The 24,326-nt window shown below is 42.9% G+C and overlaps 1 protein-coding gene across 3 annotated transcripts in view; it reads left to right on the top strand.

Annotated features, from left to right (window-relative positions):
• The window catches only part of BCAS3 (BCAS3 microtubule associated cell migration factor), a 1,118,574-nt gene that overhangs the window by 149,358 nt on the left and 944,890 nt on the right, over window positions 1-24,326 (top strand). For all 3 annotated transcript variants that reach the window (XM_066575105.1, XM_066575107.1, XM_066575106.1), the window contains exon 9: window positions 21,261-21,337. In XM_066575105.1, coding sequence (XP_066431202.1) covers window positions 21,261-21,337 — 77 coding nt within the window. The remainder of the gene's footprint in view (window positions 1-21,260; window positions 21,338-24,326) is intronic.

The raw sequence follows: 24,326 nt of genomic DNA, 5'->3' as shown, positions 1-24,326 counted from the left end.
TCCAGGCAGAAGAAGGCTTCGGTCGGCGCCATGGAGACGGGGATGCCAGCACCGGAGGGGGTAAGTGTATAACTTCTGTATGGCCAATATTTAATGCACAATGTATATTACAAAGTGCATTTATATGGCCATACAGAAGTGCTTAACCCCACTTGCTTTCGCGGGACAACCCCTTTAAGTTGGATACCATTACTGTATAGGAAAGTAAAGAAAGTTTAACTACTTATGCCTGTAGTTGAAGGCAACTTGTCACTAGGTTCATGATGCCCAAAGCAGAGGCAGCGTGAAGTCGAAAAAGGTATATAGAGTGTATGTCTTCAGAATAAACACTTTAGTAGTAATTTGAAGATTTGTTCCAAACAGAGCCCTAAGTCATGAGACGGGGCCGCAGCAGCCTTTTCCCACCTGAGTTGCCTGGAGTGACAACTCTCTCACTATACATATATGGGGTGAAAGCTGTCTCTTTAAGCAATCCACGTGGAGAGAAGCCAGCGCAGTGGTGCCCCCCCATGATTCAGAAAAAGGTCTCCTTCACACAGGCGACAAAGTCGCATGATTTTATCGCATTGCTACAATGCTACAAATTGCATGTATGTGAAGCCCATGCTTTCCTATGCGTTCTTTCAAACATGCGATGTTTTGTAGCATGCAACAACTCGACACAAAAAAACTCACGGGACCGGCAATATGCCCGCGACACGCATGGTTTTGTAGCCCATGTTTCCTTATGGAGCCTTCCTCCCTGCTGCATCGCATTGCACGAAAACGTGCGGTGTGATGCAACTTTGATAGTAGGAAAATCCTACTGTCAAAGGTATAATCTAAGCCCTAGCTGCAGAAAAAAAAAAATAAAAAGACAGACATCACCTTAGAAGCGCTCTCCACTGCCGCCGCAGCTTCTCCCCAGGTCCCAGCACTGCTTCTCTTCTTCATCTTCTGGCCAGGGATTGAAAAATCCCTGCCTCCTGGAAGCGCTGGCTGTGATTGGCTGATGCTTAGCCAATCACAGCAAGTGCTTGATGAATGGCAGTGATTGAACCAATCACAGCCATTCATTGAGCACTGGCTGTGATTGGCTAAGCGTCAGCCAATCACAGCCAGCACTTTCAGCAGCAGGGGATTTTTCAATCCCTGGCCAGAAGATGAAGAAGATGATCAGTGGCGGGACCCAGGGAGAAGCTGCTACGGCGCCCCAGACAGCGCGGGAGAGGTGATGTTTCCTTTTTTTTTCTTCAGTTACAGCTTATTTTCAGGGCAGGGCTTATATTTCAAGCACCGCCCCTCCCCCCTAAAATCCTCGCATGTGATGCTACAAAGTCGCGCGACTCTGTAGCGTCACATGCGACCTTGTGGCGCTACAAAATCGTGGTATTGCCGCGAGAAGACACAGTGATATCGCACGGTGCAACGATGTGATATCGCTGCAATTTTCTTGTGGCGATGCCGTGTTGCCCATGTCAAGGAGGCCTAAGACATACATGAGAGAAATGTTTTATATTTGTTCCAGGTTAATGCTGTCTGGGGTTCAGGCAGCATAAACCTGGTGACAGGTTACTAATACACTAAAAGTATGTTGTTTGTTTTCCTTCTTGTTTGCATGGAAAATGTTACAAATTTATGACAGAGCAGCTGATCATACAAATAGTAGATATTTTGCAAGTTGTAACTCTGTAAACTTCACTAAGATATGGAGTGCAGGTCAAGTCACATAAGTAGACGCGTCACTTTGAACAAACTTGTGCTTATCTGTTAACTAATGTGATAACTAGCACCAATGAAATATAGTTATTAATTTAAAATTATGTTTTTGTGATGAAAAATCTCTCTAAAGTGCTGGCTACTAGGTTCTAATTTGCAGTCCACTGTCTGTGGTCATATTAAGTCAGCCTCTAGTAACAGAGACACTGATACAGATTACAGGATGTAAGGGAAGGTGTTGTCTCTTGCTGCCCATAGAAGTCCATTGAGAGGGAGGAGGAGGGAGCTGCTGGCAAGAGACAGGAGTAGAGAGACTCACACTGACATGCTAATAGTAGGTGTTACCTATGTCACAGCCATTAAGATCACATCTACGCTTCTCAGTACTGCTGTATAATGTCAACCATGTCGTTATTTTTGAGGGTCTGCTGCAGGGAAATAGGGAAGCAAGATCTCTTCTTCTCTGTATATAGTGTATGGAGCTACCACAACAGCTGAGAATTAGAAATGGAGCCTGCAGAGGAGAACACTGGTAAAAAATGCAAAGTACAAGTCATGTAATGGCAGAGATATAGTTGTGTTCATTATGTATACACACATGGCAGCTTATTCTTCCTGCATTTGTAGAGGAAGAGGGCTGGCACTCTGCATAACGTGGGCAAGGGAAAGGCTGGTGCAGCCCGGCTCCATGACTTGGAGCTCAACTCTGAGTCAAACCTCAAAGTGCGCTTATTCTGAAATGCTAAAGCATTTCAGAATAAGACATCCATTCGGGCACTGTGCGTCGCTGTCCTGGGCTCATGCAACCCGTGGTTTGAGTAGCGTGAATCTGCTTTCTGAAACTGTATAATTGATTGCTAAAACATTTGCACATGAAGTGCTCTGGCCTATTGTGTAAAGTGAGCAGTGGAGACCATCAGGAAAGGGGTTTTTTCTGAGGCAGTGTTTTTATCTCTGCTGTGCTGGCTGCCTTGCTAGTCCTTGGGCTTTTGGTTGTACTTCACCACAGTTCCTGTTGCGGGAGAGCAGAATAGCTGAGCCCGATTTGTTGTGAGACCTGTATCGTTCCACTGAGTTGTGATGACAAGGAGGAAAGAATTCAGCGGTGCATGTACACTTCATGATGGTGCTTAGGCACAGGTATCTGCAAATGCTACCATGAATACTTTATAGCATAAAGCTGTCTATACAACATTGGAGGCAGTAGCAAGTATTGAGCAGGGGGATCATGTGGAATGCACGGAACACTTTGACCATTCTGATCGCTTTACTGAGAAATGTTACATTGCAGCAAATAGTTGGTGGAATTTGCTCATTAAAGTCCTCCTGTAAGGCCTCCTTCCCACGAGCGTGACGGGCTCCGCAGCGTAATATTCCGCTGTGAAGCCCGTCACGGCGCCCCCCAGAGCCCCTATACTTACCTGCGGGAGATAGCGTGAAATCGCTTCCCCGCCCACCGCCGCGCGTCACCGCCCGTCACCGCCCACCGCCCTCGCGTCACCAGCCGTGTCACGTGCACGGCCGGCCGTGTCACGTGACGCGGCCGGACCGCGTCATTTGGCGTCATATGACGCTCGGCGGTGGGCGGGAAAGCGTTTTTTTCACGCTATCTCCCGCTGGTTACAGCGGGAGATAGCGTGAATGGACGGCTTCCATTGACTGCAATGGAAGCCGTCAGTGCGTACAGCCCGTCCTCACCCGCAGAAAATAGAGCATGCTGCGGGTGAGGACGGGAGAAATCGCGGTGCGTAATTCCGCGGTGGAATTACGCATCGTGAGCATTGTGCTATTAGGTTCAATAGAACCTAATAGCTGCGGGCAACGCAGCGGATTTTCGCCGCGAATTACGCGGCGGAAATCCGTTCGTGGGAAGGAGGCCTAACTCTGTAAGAAATGCAATGAAACATCTACAGTTTTATTTGTCTCTGCTGATGGGACTTTTAATGTGTTATCTCACTGTGTATTTGAAAAGGGTAAGCATGGCCCTGTTTTATATGCATACTCTGCCTCTCTCTGAATACTCTTATGCGGTACTATTGTATCTTGTCAAAACCGGAAGTAGTGGTGGAGATAAGATTGACAGGCCAGTGAAGCCCCTGTTCCTGATTGGCTGCAGAGCTGGCTCCCGTGCAGGTCTTGGCAGCCCACTAACCTTCCCCCAGTCTCCCTGCTCTGTCACTCGCCGCTGAACTGGTTCTCTGTTCCTGGCCCTGATTTAACCTCCCTGCTGCTGCTGTCACTGTTCCTTGCTCCCCGCTATCCGCCTTTTCTTCCCAGTAACCTCCCTGCTGCTGCTGGCACTGTCCCTGCCTCTCCGCTGTCCGTCTCCCTTTTTCCAGCCCTCAGCTCACCTCCCTGCTGCTTCGCTTGCTGCTTGCTCTCCGTCTCCATGCCTGCTTTCACTTGTTGGCCGATCTGCCTTCTCCCCTCTCTGCTCCGCCGCTGTGCAGTTCCCCAGCGCTGACAGATGATTTTTTCCTGCAGCGCTTCTGGGAGGCTGCCGGTAGGGACACTTAGTGACAGAGACGGAGAGTGGCAAAGCGGGTAGCCAACACATTGCAAGTCCTAGCAGGGTGGGGATTGAACTTTGGCTTGGATGGAGGGTTAGGGTAAGGGTTTGTTTAAGTATTATGGTTAAATTATTAGCTGTAAATGCTTCCATTTTGGACCATTTACAGCTTATGTAAATGTAAGCCTCAAACTTCAACTAAGCCTAACCCTCCATCCAAGGCAAAACTCACTCCCCACGCTGCTAGGACCTTCCTGCAGGCAGCCAATCAGGACCTTTGGGGGCGTACCGTAGCCCTAAACTGTCACTTTAGGTCTCTACCCATTATTCTGATGGTGACAAGGTGCAATAAACTATCCTGTTATGCAGGCTATTTCAGCACAGGCTAGTGGTGTGGACATGCAAAATAATGCACAAAATGAACCTACTTTATAAAATGTTTTTCTAGCTGTAACTAAAAGCAAGTTGGAGGCTTGTTTTGACTTTCCTCTCTGCTCAGGTTGGTAGCTTGAAAGAGGATGCTGGATTTATTAGACATGATTTGCAGAAATTTACTGAAAGATTGTCTAAAACCGAGACACATTAATAAAATGGAAGGGAAAATTGTTCCTATGAAAGATACAATTCGTAAATGTAGTCTATCCATACTTTGCAATATAAAGCAGAGGATTTGGAAAATAGACTAAGGAGAAATAATTTGCGACTGGTGGAGGTTCCAGGAAAGGTGGAAGGATTGTATCCGAGAGAACTTTTTAAGAAATGTCTAAAATTAACTATTGGGGAATATACTTCGTCATCTTTCTTTGCTGTGGAAAGAGCTCACAGAGTTCCTGCTTAACCACCTCCACCTTGTATCGCACTGAGAATTGTCCTAATAAAACTCCTATATTATAAAGATCGGGACATTATTTGAAAGAGAACAAGAGAAATGAAAGCAATAACTATGGACAGTCATCATATAGCCGTCTTTCCAGATTATTCAGTGGACATACAAAAAAAATTGCGCCGTCACAGATATAGAATTAAAATTTACCTTTTATTACAAATTACTTAAAAAACGGGGTCAAGGCCTACTAACAAAAACCAAACATAAAACAATTAGTAACAGGACAGACAAATCCACAACAGTGGGATACTGGGAAGGATAGGGGAGGGAGAGATATGTCTATGACTCCCAAGCAGTTCCCGTTTAGTCTTTCCCAGGAAAAAACCAAGAGTCACTTATATTCAATGAATGGAACCGTAGCCTCTAACCATATAAATATATGTCATTTAAGGCTGTGGTATAGTTCGTATATGCTCCAGAAGGAGGCTGACATATGTCATATGAATCAAAGCAGCCTGCTTAAATCCTTGGGACTCTTAGATGTTTTTCGATCAGTGTCCCTTGGTGTATTATTTACACTTTATTGTGTGGTACGTTATTAGTACTCTTTATTCAATGGATGGAACCGTAGCCTCTAACCATATAGATATATGTCTTTTTAAGGCTATGATATGGTTCGTCTGCACTCCAGAAGGAGACTATCATATGTCATATGAATAGACGCAGCCTATTTCAATTCTTCGGACTCTTAGGTGTTTTTTAGATCGGTGTGTTTGGTGTAGTATTTACACTTTATTGTATGGTGCGTTATTGGCACTCTTTTCACAGTTCTTGTTCTAATGACTCTTCAGATCCATGTACTAGGAGCCTTATAGTTCATATAGCTCATACTCAGTACTTCTAATATTCATAACACTTCTGCTCTTAATAAGATTTTTTGCTCGACGCGTTTCTGTATCGGAATGACCGATAGTTCATCAGGAGCTGGGCAAGAATAAGCCCTTAGATAAGCAAAGAAGAGTTTTATCTGAAATGATACACCAGATCGATGGCTAAAATGTGCCTGTCACTATAGTCAAAGGAATACTCCCAGTTGCCTCATTAGGATATCCTGCCTGAAACCCCACAATAGTTTAGGTCCCAGGAATGCTCTAATCATTCAGGATCCAGAGATCAATATAACTGGATCTTAATTGACTCGCAGTCAAACGCTGAGATAAGCCTAGAAGGCATAACTCTGGAATGGAATGTAAAGGCAGTACACCGTGTAAAGAAAGAAAGAAAGATAGAGCAAGGCAAAAAGGGATAAGGAGTAAACTCCAGCAGCGCCTGCGGCTGACGTTGCACGCTTGCGTTCCACGGTGGAACGCGGAAGCTCTTATCTCCCAATACGATAGGGACGGAGGGGACGCGGCGTGGTGACGCTCCGCGCTTGCGTTCCACCGTGGAACGCGGAAGTTTTGATCTCGCACTCCATGCAAACGGCCCAATAAGGAGGAACGAGTACGATCGGCTAACTATTTCTTAGTCTGATCTACTCGCTGACGGTTTTGGATCATGTTTGGGACATGCTGGCTAGCAATTTCTATAGCCAAACACTGATCTCCCAGACGGAGGTCAGTATTAATATTAGGCACAACCTCCGTCCCTTGGGATTGGCTGCCCTACCTGAATCACACCTCCAGGGGAGGAGCTAGTGTGATATATAAACGAGAGCTATATAGAGAGACCTCAGATACCTGCAGCTCACCACCAGAGCCGCAGGCGCTGCTGGAGTTTACTCCTTATCCCTTTTTGCCTTGCTCTATCTTTCTTTCTCGTTCTGGAGACTATTACAGCTGACTCTGTCTTACTAATACAAGCCATTCAGTTAGCTTAAAATTGTTTTTTGCCATTGTGGCAGTTACTGGTAGCATATAGGCTGAATTGGGGTATTGTCCCCTACACTATACTATTGCATGGGGCTAACGGGTATTTAACCTGACAGCCGTCTATTTTGAAGCTACTAGTCCGTGGTGGACAGTTAACAGTTCATAGCTAACTACTCAAAAATCTGGGTACTACTTTAGAGAGGCATAACTCTGGCAGCATCTGTATGCGTCATGTACATTACTTTCACATGACGCACACGGTGTACTGCCTTTACATTCCATTCCAGAGTTATGCCTTCTAGGCTTATCTCAGCGTTTGACTGCGAGTCAATTAAGATCCAGTTATATTGATCTCTGGATCCTGAATGATTAGAGCATTCCTGGGACCTAAACTATTGTGGGGTTTCAGGCAGGATATCCTAATGAGGCAACTGGGAGTATTCCTTTGACTATAGTGACAGGCACATTTTAGCCATCGATCTGGTGTATCATTTCAGATAAAACTCTTCTTTGCTTATCTAAGGGCTTATTCTTGCCCAGCTCCTGATGAACTATCGGTCATTCCGATACAGAAACGCGTCGAGCAAAAAATCTTATTAAGAGCAGAAGTGTTATGAATATTAGAAGTACTGAGTATGAGCTATATGAACTATAAGGCTCCTAGTACATGGATCTGAAGAGTCATTAGAACAAGAACTGTGAAAAGAGTGCCAATAACGCACCATACAATAAAGTGTAAATACTACACCAAACACACCGATCTAAAAAACACCTAAGAGTCCGAAGAATTGAAATAGGCTGCGTCTATTCATATGACATATGATAGTCTCCTTCTGGAGTGCAGACGAACCATATCATAGCCTTAAAACGACATATATCTATATGGTTAGAGGCTACGGTTCCATCCATTGAATAACGAGTAATAATAACGTACCACACAATAAAGTGTAAATAATACACCAAGGGACACTGATCGAAAAACATCTAAGAGTCCCAAGGATTTAAGCAGGCTGCTTTGATTCATATGACATATGTCAGCCTCCTTCTGGAGCATATACGAACTATACCACAGCCTTAAATGACATATATTTATATGGTTAGAGGCTACGGTTCCATTCATTGAATATAAGTGACTCTTGGTTTTTTCCTGGGAAAGACTAAACGGGAACTGCTTGGGAGTCATTGACATATCTCTCCCTCCCCTATCCTTCCCAGTATCCCACTGTTGTGGATTTGTCTGTCCTGTTACTAATTGTTTTATGTTTGGTTTTTGTTAGTAGGCCTTGACCCCGTTTTTTAAGTAATTTGTAATAAAAGGTAAATTTTAATTCTATATCTGTGACGGCCTTAGTTTTGGATTTATATAGATAATTCATACCACTGTGACTTGGTATACAAAAAAAATTGGATGCAGTTTCAAAGTTTTGAAAAGTTTATAGGGGTTTCTGCAGTCTTATTCTATTTTGTATCCAGCACAGCAAAGGGTTGTGATGCAGGGGATGACTTTTTAATTTGATAATTTTAGGGAAACAGACTCCTAGATTGATAAGCAATATTTATATAACAGTAATAAATAACCCCTTTTATTAGTGGATAATTGGTATAGTATATTTGTCCGCTTTACATGAGATTAGATAGGTGGAAGGTTTACTTTAAGATGGAAATATCATTGGAACCATGTGCAACACTACAGCCTAAATCTTTTTCCTATTTTTCTTTTACCTTTATTGGGAATTGCTGTAAAAAGTAACAAAGCATCTGTTTATAGAAATAAGATATTACACCCCTCGTAGCTCCAGAACACCCAAGGAAATTGGACCGTTAGCACAGCTACTGACCGGGCCAGAACAGGAAATGCATGTCATAACTGAAGGAACTAGAAAAAATAACTATGGGGAACATCATAAAGCACTCTAAATGGTTCAAAACTATAAAAAGACCCCAGGAATGTACCTGTTCCAAAAAGATTACCCCTCTCTTCTGCCATAGTGAAAACTCCTTCAGTCTAAAAAACTCTGCCAATTTAGGGTTCCCCCAGAGGAGGGTGTAAATCTATCTGGTTGCATTTACTCCATAATTAAATTATTAAATAATTGTTGGATATAGTCCCCTTTTTCCTTCTTTCATCCCTCTCTCACATACCGTTATAGGGGAGCTACAACCTGGCATTTTAAAACTAATCTACCATTCAACCCCACCCCTTTTTTCTTGCTCTCCACCCCTTTTACTGTTGCATTTTAGATGCCAAAAAATGTATTCAAGTCTAAAAAAATATTGTGATGGAATCCAAACCGGAGAGTTTCAAAGTATATATAGGAGTTTTAATAAGTGTTTTAATAAGATTTCCCCTGCAAAGTATCGACAATAGGAGCTGATTCCAGACCTTGACCTCATCCTCAAATGTTTGTACCAATGGAAGCAAATTGGCAGAAATAAAGGCTTGAGAATTAGAAGATACCACAACCCCCAATATTTGAATTCCTTCTATTTGAATAGTCCACTGGAAAGGGATCTAAAGGATGAATTACAAATTTCCCTGAATTAAAAGTAAGACCCGACATCTTATCAAATATATAAAAAATGGACATAATATGACTAATTGATCCACTCACATCCCCCATATACAATAACAGATCATCTGCATATAGTGAGATACGTTCCTCAATCACTCCATACTGCAATCCAACTATATCAGGTGATTGCTTTATTAAACCAGCCAGGGGCTTAATTGCCAAGATAAAGAGAAGAGGTGACAGGGGCCTTGTTTCCTTCTCTAACACAATCTATCCTGAGAAATGACCATTCACTTTCACTCTTGCCCCTGGCATTGAATACAGCAGTTTAACCCATGCCAAAACGTTGTCACCAAAAGCCATCCTATGAAGAATAGTCCACAGATAATTCCACTCTACTCTGTCAAAAGCTTTGGCAACGTTGAGTGAAAAAACGGCCCTGCTCCCACAAACTGGATAATCCACCTGAAGACTCGGATATAACTCCTTAAATTAATAGCAGTTTATTTATTTGGCATAAAGCCGGACTGATCCTCATGTATTAGTAAAAGTAATCTATTCGCACGTACCTTTGCTAACATTTTATTAGGAGTAGACACAGAAACTGGATGACAGGATTCAAGAAGAGACAAATCCTTTCCTGGATTAGGAATTGAGACAATCATAGCATCTCATTCGTGGTGGAAGTACACCTTCATGCAATGATTCATTAAACACCATCAATAAATGTGGCAGAAGCATATCCTAGTAGCGCTTATAAAACTGATTTAGAAGACCTTCCAACCCAGGTATCTTACCATTAGGAGGTGTTACTACTGCATCCCTTAACTCATTCAGTGTCAAAGGAGCCTTTGTGATCATCAGACAAATTGGCAATTACGCCCAAACCAAATATTCATAAAGCTCTTCACAATCCACACCTAACTTAGAAGCATACAGGTTTTTAAAATAGAAAAAAAATGTCTCCAAAATTTCTTCCCTCTTCATAACTAAAGTATTATCAGACCTTCTCCATGCTGCCGCACGAGATGATTCCTGTGCCTTAATTATAGAAGCCAAAAAATGACCCCCTGCTTTCCCTTCCTCAAAGATTTTCTCCTTCATAAAAAGAAGCTTATTTTCTGCAACACCTCTCAGATGATCTGCAATTTGAGACTGTGCCTCTTTCCAATTTATTTCCACCTGATTAGTGAGAGAATATATATACGCTTGCTCTTCATCCAAAGCTCCTCGCTGGAGGGCCCTAATGACATTCCGAGATTTAGATTTATGTAAGCTAGTATTCTGTATATAATGACCCCGTGTAAATGCCTTCATAGTATCCCACACTACAGACACTTAGAAAGAGCCCATATTAATCTAAAAAATTCCAAAAGAGCCTTCTCTGTTCTAGCATTACCATAAGCCGTTTCAACCAAAAGTGATTTAACCTCCAAACTCAATCCAAATCAAATCCCCCACTAACCATAATGAAGAGCAAAAAAAGTGGAGAGTGAACAGACAGAGTTCATGGTATATATTCCACTGTATGACCATAAGGAAGCATGAAGTACCTATCCGGAGATCTATTCTAGAAAGTGTATTATGTGAACTGGAATAACAAGAGTATTGTTAAACTTCTGGATTCTCAACCTCCACAAGTCAATTCTATTAAAAAATGTGCAAAAGCAGTAGGGAAAGGAGAAGCCACTATATGGCCTTTATTAAATCTACTCAAACATGGATCCAGACAATTATTAAAATCACTCACAATTAACATCAGAATAACAGGAGATGTAGCCGCAAATTCCATCACTTTCTTAATAAATTTGCTGGAATACTGAGGGGTAATATATATTGCCATTAAAAATATTTCCTTTGTGCAATAATACATTTAAAACAAACAAATCTCACCATGGAAGCCACCAATAATGACTCACATCTAACGGGGATATTTTAATGAATCAGTACACTTACTCCACGCGAATAACTCAAGTACACCGAAGGAAAAGATCTTTTGTTAAATGTGTTTCTAATAGGCAAACAATAGCTGGTTGAAATTGCTGAAGAGATTAAAAACAGCATATCTTTTAGTTTTATCCCCCATTCCAACACATTCCATGAAATTATATTAACCTCTTGAACTCATATCTATGTTTTATATATAGAATTTAAGACACCGGTTGCATTGCATAGTAGAGGAGGAGAAATAGAGAGAAGCAAAAACAAAACACCCTGTCACACCCCATAACATGTTCCTTATGGCTATAATCACAAAGGGCTGCTTTTACACAGAACGATTTACTGTACGCACGAGCAAATTATGACAGAGGTCACTCATTCAACCTGTTTATACAGGCAGATAAATCGTTCACATTCACTATACCAGTGAGTGAGAATGACTGAACGATGCTTGCATAAAATGAACGTTGATCGATAAACAAACGATCGTTCATCGTTCGATCATCGGCTGTGTTTACGTTGAACGATAATCGTTCAAATTTGAACAATCCAGCTATTTTTTTTTTTTGTGATAATCGTTTCGGCATGGTGATAATGGTAAAAAAAACTATATCTTCCAAGATCACGAATACTAAAGAGCACTATCCAAGGACCTCCCACCTATCTAATCTCATGTCTCTATTATATCTGCTTATGAGTACAGGTATGCATGGCAAGTGTGTAGTGTCAGTCGGTTCCTGTTTGTGTCACGTTTGTGTGAGCTTTGTGTTTGTTTGCCCACATGAACGTAACAGGGGCGCATTATTGGAATGCGAGAAGCTGGATGGTCGTATCAATGAATTTCTCACCACCTGGGCCGTTCTGACCTGTTAGGAGGTGTTTGGACCAGTGGATGCATGAGGGCATACACACAAGGCGAGGGGGTGCAGTATGCCCATGACAGACCACCAGGATCGCCTCATTGTCCGACAAGTATGAGCAGCTAACTGTTTTGTTGCTTGCTACCCAAAGATAGATGAAACCTTTGATACAGGCCCCTGTGTCAGAACCATTTTAGGTGCTTGGCTGAAGGACATTTGGTCTCACGGCACCTATTACATGTATTGTCTTTGACACCCACCCGACCATCACCTCCGTTTGCAGCGGTGTCGTGAACAACAAAATTGGATTGCTATGAAATGGAACTGGGTCGTCTGTAGAGATGAATGCATGTTTTGTTTGGGCACTGAAGATGGCCATGTTTATGTCTGGAGACCTCGGGGTGAGCACCTCAATCCTGCCTTTAATGTGGAGTGGCATACTGCCCCCACTGCTGGTATGATAGTCCAGGGGCTCATCACATATGACTGTTAGTGACCCCAAGTAGTGTTCAGGACATCCAGCAGCCACATGTGTTCCTCCCATGACAGGGATTCCAAGGGGCATTTTCCAGCAGGATAATGCTCGTCCGTACACACCAAGGCTGTCATAGGAATACCTCCACAGCATTGCCACACTTCTGTGTCCTGCCTGGTCAACAGAACATATATGGAACCATCTGAGATGCCAACCTTAACAACCTACGAATTTGCATGATCTAGAGGCTCAGTTATGTGGAGCGATATGCTGCAGGTTACCATATGGAACCTGTGTGCCTCCATGCCCGCCCAGATCACATTTTGCATCCAAACTAGAGGTGGTACAGCAGTGTACTAGAGCCTCCTTTCAAGGGGTCAGTTTTTCACAATAAACTATTCTTTTGCTCTGATATTGTAATCACTTACTTATATCAATGTTACAATCACACATAGTAAGTTTCATTCAATTCCAACAACTTCTTCTTGGTGCTTGATTTTTTTGACAATGAGTATATTGGGTATTGTTGATGGGCATACTCTTTCGGGAGTTCAGAGAACATTATGTCAGGCGTGGAAGCTGATTACTGCCTATTGGATGCCGCCTGATCTTCCAACAGTAGAGATTGTTTCACAAAAATAACAGAGATTATATCACTGGAAAGAGGAATATATAAAAAAGAGGTTAAGATTGAGGAAATTTGGGGAAGTAGGTCTGATGTATATAATGGACCGTTCATATTGAGTGCTTTGGGTGCTGGTTGCATTGAGGTATTGTAGAAAAGTTGATGGGATTTAGAGAAGAGGGTGAGGGAGAGAGGAGAGAATGTGTAGAAGAGTTACATTTTTGGGGTTTTTTTTCGTATGTGCCTAAATATATGTATTTTGGGGGGATGGTGGAGATTATGATTTGTTTAAATATAGTTATAATTAATTGTATTGTTTGAGTGTCCATTTTCTCACTGTGGACACGCTAAAAACTCTCACTGTTGCCCTCATAGACTCTCTGCTTGATTATTGCAGCTCGCTGCGATCGGCCTCCCCCGCACTAGACTCTTTCTGATTGTGGCAGCCAGGCTCATCTTCCTATCCAGCCGCTACTCGGATGCCTCTGCCCTGTGCCAGTTACTGCACTGGCTGCCCGTCAAATACAAAATTCAATTTCAACTCACAACCCTCATCTTCAATGCTCTCCACTGCACCGTGCCGCCCTACATTGCTTCCCTCGTCTCAATCCACCACCCAGTCCGCACCCTCCACTCTGCTAACAAATTCATATTAAGCACCCCTTTAACTCGAACCTCTCATTCCTGCCTCTAAGACTTCTCCAGAGCAGCACCAGTCCTCTGGAATGCACTACCCCAAACTATCCGGGCAAATCCCGACACACAAAACTTCAGGCGTGCTCTAAAAACACACCTCTTCAGGGAGGCATACCATATCTGCTAAACCAAAGCCCTCTGTACTCCGCCTGATAACATGCTCTCTGTCCTACCGACTGTAATTCCTCTCAGCCGAAATCAACCACCCCTAGAGTCATACCGATTCAGCTACCACACGGCTTAAGTCTGACCATTGTCTGTGTGTACAACATCCCTCACTCTCCACCTTGCCCTACCGTGCACATCTCCAGCCCATTTACCTGCTGTATCACCTCGTTATCTGTAGTATGTAAGCTAATTGGAGCAGGACCCGCACCCCTATTGTTTCCATCAATTGATTACCACATGTAACCGTGGTTTTGTTTCTGTTCCCCCTGTTTTGTAAGCATCACGCCCTACACCTTGACTTGCAGTCCTTGTTTATGCCATGGTCGTTGTACCTAGTTGACTAAAGGGGCAAGACCTGAATCATTCACTTGTTTTTCTAGAATAATGCCATCTTCCAAATATGGGAATCTAACATATGGCATCTCAAAGTCTGAAACAGTAGTCTCCCATTTTGGGTCACTACGACGTTTTGGACAGTTTATTCCTAGTTTCAAGAAATGTATACATTCATGAAATGTTAAATTATTAGCAATAGATTAGAGCTGTCATATTGACAGAGGTTTCCCAGACTTAAATTGAATTAAGCTGTTGTATATTTGATTTGGTATGATTTTCTTTTCCTTATTTCTGTTTTTTGTCAAGCAGAAATGTGACTTTGATTTTCTAACATATTGGTCAACAAGAGAAAATATGTTTTCTCATTTATGTCATGTTTCTTTGGTCTGTTTGTACAGTACTGTAAACATGTAACTCAAGAGCATGAAATTTGATAATGAGAGCAAAGTGGAGAGAGGAACGCTGTGCTGTCTTTCATGTGGACTTTTTTGTTTTCCTCTAAACAGAAGATTCAAACATTTAGAATATGCCAGAACTTGATATATGCTGTGCACTGTATGCATCTGTATGTGTCTCTGCTGGATTAACTTAAAGGGGTTGTCCCGCGCCGAAACGGGTTTTTTTTTTTTTCAACCCCCCCCCCGTTCGGCGCGAGACAACCCCGATGCAGGGAGGTAAAGAAAGCTCACCGGAGCGCTTACCTTAATCCCCGCGCTCCGGTGACTTCTCTACTCACCGCTGAAGATGGCCTCTTCCTCCGTGGACCGCAGCTCTTCTGTGCGGTCCATTGCCGATTCCAGCCTCCTGATTGGCTGGAATCGGCACGTGACGGGGCGGAGCTACACGGAGCTACACGGAGCCCCATAGAAGACTGCAGAAGACCCGGACTGCGCAAGCGCGGCTAATTTGGCCATCGGAGGGCGAAAATTAGTCGGCACCATGGAGACGAGGACGCCAGCAACGGAGCAGGTAAGTATAAAACTTTTTATAACTTCTGCATGGCTCATAATTAATGCACAATGTATATTACAAAGTGCATTATTATGGCCATGCAGAAGTGTATAACCCCACTTGCTGCCTCGGGACAACCCCTTTAATCCCTGTTACTCAAAAGTGTCATTATTGATTTGTCAATTCACCAACACATTAATAAAAGTAAATGCTCAACATATAGGCCGAATTCTCGCAGAAGGATGCGGACCCGTGCCCCTGCACAGCCATGCGGCTCACCCGCTCCCGGCGTCTCCTCTGCTCTGTGATGTGCCGGCTGCCCCCCAGCCAGCGCAGGCGTAGAGAGGAGCCGGCACGTCACCAGTGACATAGAACATTCTGCAATTTGTTTTCCGCGCGTGTTTTCACGCCGTCAAATTGTGGCTGTGTGCATAGGATTGCATTATCTAATGCAACCCTATGTAAGCGGGCTCGGGCAGAAATTCTGCGGAAAAACCCGCAGAATTTCCACCTGTGTGCAGGGTGCCATATTCGATGCGTATTGGTTTAGAAAAGATTTCCTATTTTAAGGTACCTTTACATCGGATAGTTGCCCCAATAATCTCTCAAACCTAGTGCCTCTTTTGGGGTGGAAATTAATATACCCTCTTTGCAGCAATGGGTCAGCTGACACACTCTAATAGAAACCTGTTCACGTTGATTTGGTCACAAATCAGTTTAGGGGGTAACTGTACTGTACTTGTAATAAGTACTGGTCATGTGGTGGGCAGTATCAAGATACTGATAACTGTACTGTACCTGTATCAGTCCTGATCATTAGATGGGCACACAGTCTGTTACAAGACACTGGTAATTCTGCTGAAACAGTAATCCCTACCACCTGTCCACAGCATAAATCAATATACAAAATCCGTGAGAGTCTCCTGCGTGTGCAATCTGTGCCCGTAGGGAATCAGTGTACAATCGCAGGTAATTAAATATTTGTGGATGTCATATTACCCTGGCGTGTGGATTGCACGCACGGGAAAGCAACCGCAGCATGCTCAATTTTTGTGCGGTTTTCCCGCACGGACTGCTCCCGCAGCTTCCATTAAAGCCAATGGAAGCCATCCGGATCCATGGCATGTCTGTAGCTGTCACCGCATCCATGCCGTGGACCGCGGGAAAGCAGGAGTTTCAAAAAAGAAAAAGAGGGCACAACGCATGCGCTCGTCACAGCGCCAGCATCCCGAGCACATCCACCGGGCAGAAAATAGAAGATCCAGCCACAATGGAGGAGAGCTCCACAGCGGGCCGGGTGGAATCCCGCAGCGGATTCTGCATGGGGAAACCATGTGGGCCTGTGGACATGAGACCTAATAGTTCCTATTGATTGACAGCAAGCAGAAATGTTGACAACTGTGGTGAATTGATACAAAAATATATATGGATAAAATGGGTAACACTTTATTATACAAATAATCAGCTGTATTTGCTGAAAGTAGTATTCCCCTTTAAGCAGTTGATCACTAGCGAGCTCTTTTGTATTACTGTGATTTATGGAGCAGTGTGTTCTTTTAAGCTAGTGACATTTACCATTAATTATCCAATTTGTGTGTTTCGGGGTGTGAATTTTCATGAAATGTTGTAATCCCTACAAATATTCTAGTTGACTTTGAGTAAGATGATAACCTTGTTGCCAGAAGTTCCGAATATGTGGATGTAGGAGGGTTGGATTAGTCGGTATTTAACCATTTATTTATTTTCTCTTCATTCTGCTATATGTTGTTAGTTAAAGGTACCGTATATACCGGCGTATAAGGCGACGGGGCGTATAAGACGACCCCCCAACTGTCACCTTATACGCCGGTATTCAGTGGAGAAAAAAAAAAAAAATTTATTACTCACCTCCCACGGCGTTCTGTCGCGCTCCGGCAGGATGTCGCTCGCTCCGGCAGGATGTCGCTCGCTCCGGCAGGCTGTCGCTCGCTCCTCGTCCCCGCCGCAGCATAGCTTTCTGAATGTGGGGCTTGAAATCCCCGCTTCCAGAAAGCTAATACACACGCCGGCAGCCATGACATCATTGAATGGCTGTGATTGGCTAAAGCACACGTGGCTTCAGCCAATCACACTATTCAATGACATCATTGAATGGGTGTGATTGCTAACACGTGCGCCTTCAGCCAATCACAGCCATTCAATGATGTCATTGAATAGTGTGATTGGCTGAAGCCACGTGTGCTTTAGCCAATCACAGCCATTCAATGCTGTCATGGCTGCCGGCGTGTGTATTAGCTTTCTGGAAGCGGGGATTTCAAGCCCCGCATTCAGAAAGCTATGCTGCGGCGGGGACGAGGAGCGAGCGACAGCCTGCCGGAGCGAGCGACAGCCTGCCGGAGCGCGACAGAACGCCGTGGGAGGTGAGTAATAAAATTTTTTTTTTTTACACTTTTTTTTTTTTTGTATTACCGGCGCATAAGACGACCCCCGACTGCAGAGCAGATTTTTCGGGGTTCAAAAGTCGTCTTATACGCCGGTATATACGGTATGATAAGCTCATTATACATTTGCTGCATAATCGACAGGACATATTTTCATCACTGCAGAAATGTGTAACAACATTATGACTTTGCAGCAAGTAGGAAATGACAAAGGAAATGGAGACGGGGGGTTGATTCATCAGGCTCCATATCGTGGGAGTTACTGCCGGAACAGTCACATTAACTGAACTTGATCAATTGCTCACTGGAGAATAATAAAAACATGAGGACAGCATTTTCTCTCCTACTTTCAGAGCGCATCAGAGATCTAAATTTGTAAACCTGATAACTACAGATTGTTCCATTGTGTTAAACAGGAAATACCAGACTTACACAAAAAGTGCAAACCTCTAATTTCATATTTTCTCTTTGTAAAGCCATTTTGATGCTTTTTCTCTGATATTTATTCATTTAACAATTTTCTTACATTTCACTGTTCTCTAGAGTCAGCTTATACGAGATGAAAGATCATTTATAAGTTCACGCCGTGCATCTAGGTTTCTGTAGTGCTGGGAACATTGGCTTATAGTTCACAGTTAAAATAAACCATGAATATAAACGGTATTTAGGTAAATACATTTATTGGATAGTTAATCTAGTTAAATGGGTTTTAATTAGTGATTTGAATAGTTACATTGTAAAATCTTGGGCCCCATTCACATCTGTGTTTGGGCTTCGTTACGTCTTCCAATTTTCTGTTCTTCTCTGTTTTTGGAGCATAGAAACTGAAGTTAAACTGAATTTAATCAGATCCGTTTTTCCCATTGAAATCAATGATTGAAAAAAGTGCACGTTTCTGTTTGAATCCTTTCCTTTTGATTTTTTTTACTGGATCAAAAAGCGCAGCCTGGATCCGTTTGGTTTCAGTTTAATTTCAATCCCTATGTTCCAAAAATGGAACACTAATTGGGAAAGCCCTAACGGAGCCCAAAGTCCAACCTGCAATCCTGCAGTGTTGGTCCATAGGAAGGCAAAGAACCCCTGTATGATATGGTTACTAATTGCATCATGTGAGAGGAAAACATTCCTTCTGAACTCAAAATGTGGCTGTGTGAAGAATCCCTTGAGCAACAAGCTGTGGCAGTGAGAGTGAGCATCCTTGTACAATATAACTAAGAATTTGATTATTGGTAAGATACAGTAATTGTTAAAATACACTTTTTCTTTAAAAGATAAGGAAGGAAAAAAAAGCTCTACTCTTGCCTATGGACAGTGTTTGGTACTACAAGTCCTCCCAACTCATTTGGGGCACAGTTTTTGGAATAAAAAGGTGCTGTCCCCAATTTCATATAATAACGTATAAGAATTGCTTAAAACAAATCTGATAACACATCAAGGTTCTTTCTGGCCACAAGCTTGTTTTTTTAAAGTAATTTTGCTTGATAAAACTTGAATATATTTTTAATTATTATAAAAACAGATCTATGATATTTACATGGCAGGAGCTTTAGGGAGGCTCGCAGCGGATTTCAGGTGTGAGCCTAGCCGGTCATCCTGTGTACCTGATTTTTCGCCATCGGTCATGGACAGTACAATTCCCACACACACACCCCATTGTTTGTATTTCTGCACCATCACTAAGTGATGACACGGCTACCCGCAGCCCATATGAAATGGTAATTGAGCTGCGGGTCGGACGGCTTGCATTGCATTCAGTGGAGGCCGTCTGTGGCAAAATAGAGCATGCTGGGATTTTTCTTCTATCTGAAGGAAAAATTGAAAGTTCTTGCCTTTCAATGCCTGCATTTTGCTGCAGATCCTCAGCATGGATGGTGATCGCGGATTCCACAATTAAAATCCATTCGTGTCAGACCCCTCCCCCCCCCTCCCAAAGTGTACCTCCATACTTTAGGGGTTTGCAAACTAATAGTTTTTATAATTTTTGTACTAGGGTATTTTGTTTTTTAACGTCAGCAGGATTGGTCCTGGTCCGCGCTACAGGCTATATCTAACTAGGCGGTATGAAATAAGTCCTCCTGCTGAGCATCTAGCCTACTGTTTTCAGTGCCAGACTCCTGCAGTGAAGGCCGTAACCTAGTTGCTGACCTGGAAGCCTTGTCTCATACCATCAAGTTAAGTGCAGTAAGTGCCTTGGCTGGTCACGCTGCGTATAAAACAAAATCACCGTGATACAATGGATTACTCTCTATCGTGGTAATGTTTGTTTTTAGAACTGGAGGTACACTTTAACCCTTTCATGACCAAGGGTCATTGATGCGCCTGCGTCCAGGTCACAGTCTGTAGCTCTGGTATCCTCACTTTCCAAAAAAAAATCATGACTTTTTGATTTTTCAGGTGACATATCTACACGATGGATTGTTTTTTTTGTGGGATGCGTTGTATTTTTCAATGCTACCATTTAATATACCATATAATATATTGGAAGATTTAAAGAAAATTCTAAGTGGGGCAAAATTGGAAAAAACTCAAAATGGAACCATTTTGGGGCTTTTTATTTTGACCGTGTTCATGGTGCAGTAAAAGTGAAAAAAATGGTGCATGTTATCTTTATTCTCTGGGTCAGTATGGGTGCAGCGATACCATCTTTTGACACCTATAAGGGCTCATGCACACAGGCAGGCACGGATTCCACGTGGAGAATCCTGCACGGAATCCACCAGTACCTTCTGCCAGCAACCATGCTTATCTGTCCTTTCTTCTTTTCTGCTGTACTGTGGATGGGCCGCCAGCGCATATACACAGTACAGATTTCCCCCGCGCTGTCGCTAGGCGATGATGCCAATTCTGCAGCCTTTCCGCAATGATGATTGCGGAAGGGCCGCAGATCAGACGGCTTCCATTAACTTCAATGGAAATAGTGCATGCCGCGATTTTTTAAAAATCATTTTTTTCTTTTTATAAAAACTAAAATAAGCTCATTTACTTCACTTTTCTTTCCCCTGTGGGGACTTGAACTTGTGATAGTTTGATCGCTTATAGTGTAATGCACTACTATGGTGTTGCAGTATACTATATTTTAACAGATTTTCTATTAAAATCTCAGATGTTACCGGTGGGTGTCAGCTCTCATAGACAACCAATACCCGCTGTGTATGGAGCTTGCTTCATACACCGCATATGCTGTGGATGTGCTAACTTCATGGGGTATGTACAGTTAGGATGTATTTAGCCCTATGTTACGAAGGGGTTAAGCAGCACTCATTCAGGCCACCATAACATCATAACCATATTTTTGCCTTTTATGCTTTCATGTAAAACATTTTTGTTGTGCCAGTTTTTTTCATTTATATATTTGTGACTTTGTTTTACAGGGTCCTTGTGGTGGTGCTACAGGAAAAAATTGCTGCTTTTGATAGCTGCACATTCACAAAAAAGTTTTTTGTGACAAGTAAGTATGCAGAATTGCTGCCTTTTACCGGATAATATAAAAGAGTATACAGTGCTTTATTAAAACTGTGGATTGAAATGTTCTCAGAATACACAACCTTTTCATGTATTAATAATTATATATTACAGTACTTAGAAATCCAGTCTTAGTAGCCTTCAACTTTATTTCGTATAGTTTTGTAGTTTTATTATGCAGTGTTTCGGCATTATCAGTACATCGTATGCAGTATTATCTTGAATAAATGTACTATTCATTGTTTAAATGAAATGTGATATGGAATCAACAAAGTAGAGAGCATTTATTTAGAAATGTTATAACCGCTGCTGACAGTAGAGGGCAGTGTGCACCTAACACTAATTACAGTAAGTGACCTTGATTTTCACATTGTAGATTTTCTAAATAAGGATAAAATAACAGATGACTCGAATCTTACACCCCATGTATATATGTAGACTATTAAAAGTTTCTGATCTTGGGAGCCAAACCTATGTCCCATTTAATGAAAAGTAAAATGTCAGAAATGCAATCTGAATTAGGTTAAAAGTTGGCATCATGAGCGCCCAACTGTAAGGCATTTAGATGCTACAAGATGATTTACCTAGGGTCATATCATAGAGGGAAGCATTCAATAGCTTGTGATTTGATATTGGTAATAATCACTTCTAAATAAGTTTTATGTTACAAACGTGACTTTAAAAGGAAAAAAGGTCCATGCCGTCTTTTCACTTGGACTTGATCACGCACAATATAAGGCCTCCTGCACACGGGTGGATTTGAATTGTGCAATCTGCAATCGGCACCTGCACAGACGATTCGCTGTTAAAGTCTCCCATAGGAAAGCATGAGCTTCCGCAACTCAATGCACGCATGCAGCTTCCGCGAGCGGAAAATAAATCGCAGCATGCTCCATTTTAGCACGGATGGGCTCCATTGATCTCTATCGAAGCGTTCAATCCACAATTATATGGTGGATGCATTGCAGATTTTTAGGCGAATACTTCTCCGGTTGCTTGAAGACCGGGCGGGAGGTGGCGGAAGGCTTGCAATTTTTTTTTCCGCGCAGATGATGCGCTGTACATCTGCGCAGGACAACTCTCAAATCAGCAAATTGTCTGCAAGCATTTAAAATAATTTCCGCGATGAGTCGCAGGTCTTCCGTGGCGGAAATCCGCACGTGCCATATGCAGGCGGCCTAAATTTGTGAACATATACCAAGATATGACATTAAAGGGGTTGTCTTGCGGAAGCAAGTGGGGTTATACACTTCTGTATGGCCATATTAATGCACTTTGTAATATACATCGTGCATTAAATATGAGCCATACAGAAGTTATTCACTTACCTTCCCTGCGCTGGCGTCCCCGTCTCCATGGCTCCGTCTAACTTCAGCGTCTAATCGCCCGATTAGACACGCTTGCGCAGAAGGGTCTTCTGCCTTCGGCTCTGTCCGGCAGCAGCTGCGTTCTGGCTCCGCCCCTTCTACGTGTCATCGCGTAGCTCCGCCCCGTCACATGTGCCGATTCCAGCCTCCTGATTGGAAGTGCTTAACCCCACTTGCTTTCGCGAGACAACCCCTTTAATCTTGTTCATGGGTGTAGGTGATGATGCAGCTTTAAGTGGATTATTCCCTATCCACAAGATAGGGAATAACTTTATGATCGTTGGGGGTCTCACCATTGAGTCCTGTCGCCCCCTCTTATTTCCATTGTAGGGCAGCTTCTCACACCTGCAGTGACGTTAACTGAATGGAGCACTAGCCACGCAGTCATGGCCGCCGCTCTATTCATGTCAATGGGGCTGACAGAAATTGCTGAGCGCTTGCACATCTCTGACAGACACCATTGAAAGTGAATGGAACAGCACTGTGCATGCGTGACTTCTTCTCTATTCAATCTCCTCCTCACTGTGGAAAGGGGAGTACACTAAGCCCACATTGAGGAGGAACGGTGGGCACTAGATCCCCACTCAGGATCGTTGAGGGTTTCATTGGTGAGACCCCCACCGGAGGTAAAGTTCTCCCCTATCATGTGGATAAAGGATAACTTTAGATTTTGGGGTAACTCCTTTAACTTGAATATAGCTGAGCTGCAATACCACATCTAACCCATGGAAAAGAATAATGTGCATAAAATAGCTGTCAAAGGTGTCTCGTCTGCACTCACATAAAGATGCATGCTTAGATTGGCAGAATGTGCAGTTTTATGGCCATACACCAAGGAGAGCAAGCCTCTCTCAGTATAACAAAGCATAGTCTTGCTGCTGTCATAAGTATTAGGTTGTTGGCAGATCCTGACAACAGTTAAATAGCACCTATAGCCAGCTGTACCTTACAAATGTTATTTACGCTAATGTTGATGTATTTGCTTCGTTGTCTCTAAAATTGCTTGACTGAAGGTGGCCATACACCTCAGCTGTGGTTTGGCTGACAGTTCTTCCTTCCGATCCTCCGATACGCATACTTGACCAGGTATACATGTATTCTCAAAAAGGAGAGGGAAGAATTTGCTTCCAGCCTCCTCTAGCAGTAGCTTGTCCTCCATGAAAATAAGGGATTGGGCATGTTGAAATCCAGCTGCTCCATTCTTCTTTCCAGCGACATCTGCCATCAGGGGAGAGTTGGGTACTCCACGTATACTTTAGATGATTGGCCAATCCTGTTACATTGATCTAATGTCTATGGAAACCTTTACAATTTACTAGTGCATGCTCTCATCTTTACCCTAATGGCTCGTGACGTAGGATTTTAAACTAGCTACATGATACCTTGTAAATTTCAGAAAATGTGTGAAAATATTGCAAAGCCTGTATTCCAGTTGAGAACCTGTAGCCTAATGGAGAGCTAATTCTAGACTGTCATGCTTTGGGCTAATACCAATAGTTGGGATAGGAAAGGAATCCAAAGGGTTTAAAGGGGTGGTCTCGCGAAACCAAGTGGGGTTATACACTTCCGTATGGCCATATTAATGCACTTTGTAATGTACATTGTGCA

Source organism: Eleutherodactylus coqui, chromosome 1 (assembly GCF_035609145.1).
Source record: "Eleutherodactylus coqui strain aEleCoq1 chromosome 1, aEleCoq1.hap1, whole genome shotgun sequence".
Taxonomy (NCBI): domain Eukaryota; kingdom Metazoa; phylum Chordata; class Amphibia; order Anura; family Eleutherodactylidae; genus Eleutherodactylus; species Eleutherodactylus coqui.
Note: the sequence above shows the minus strand (reverse complement) of the source record. Positions and strands in the feature narration are given on the sequence as shown.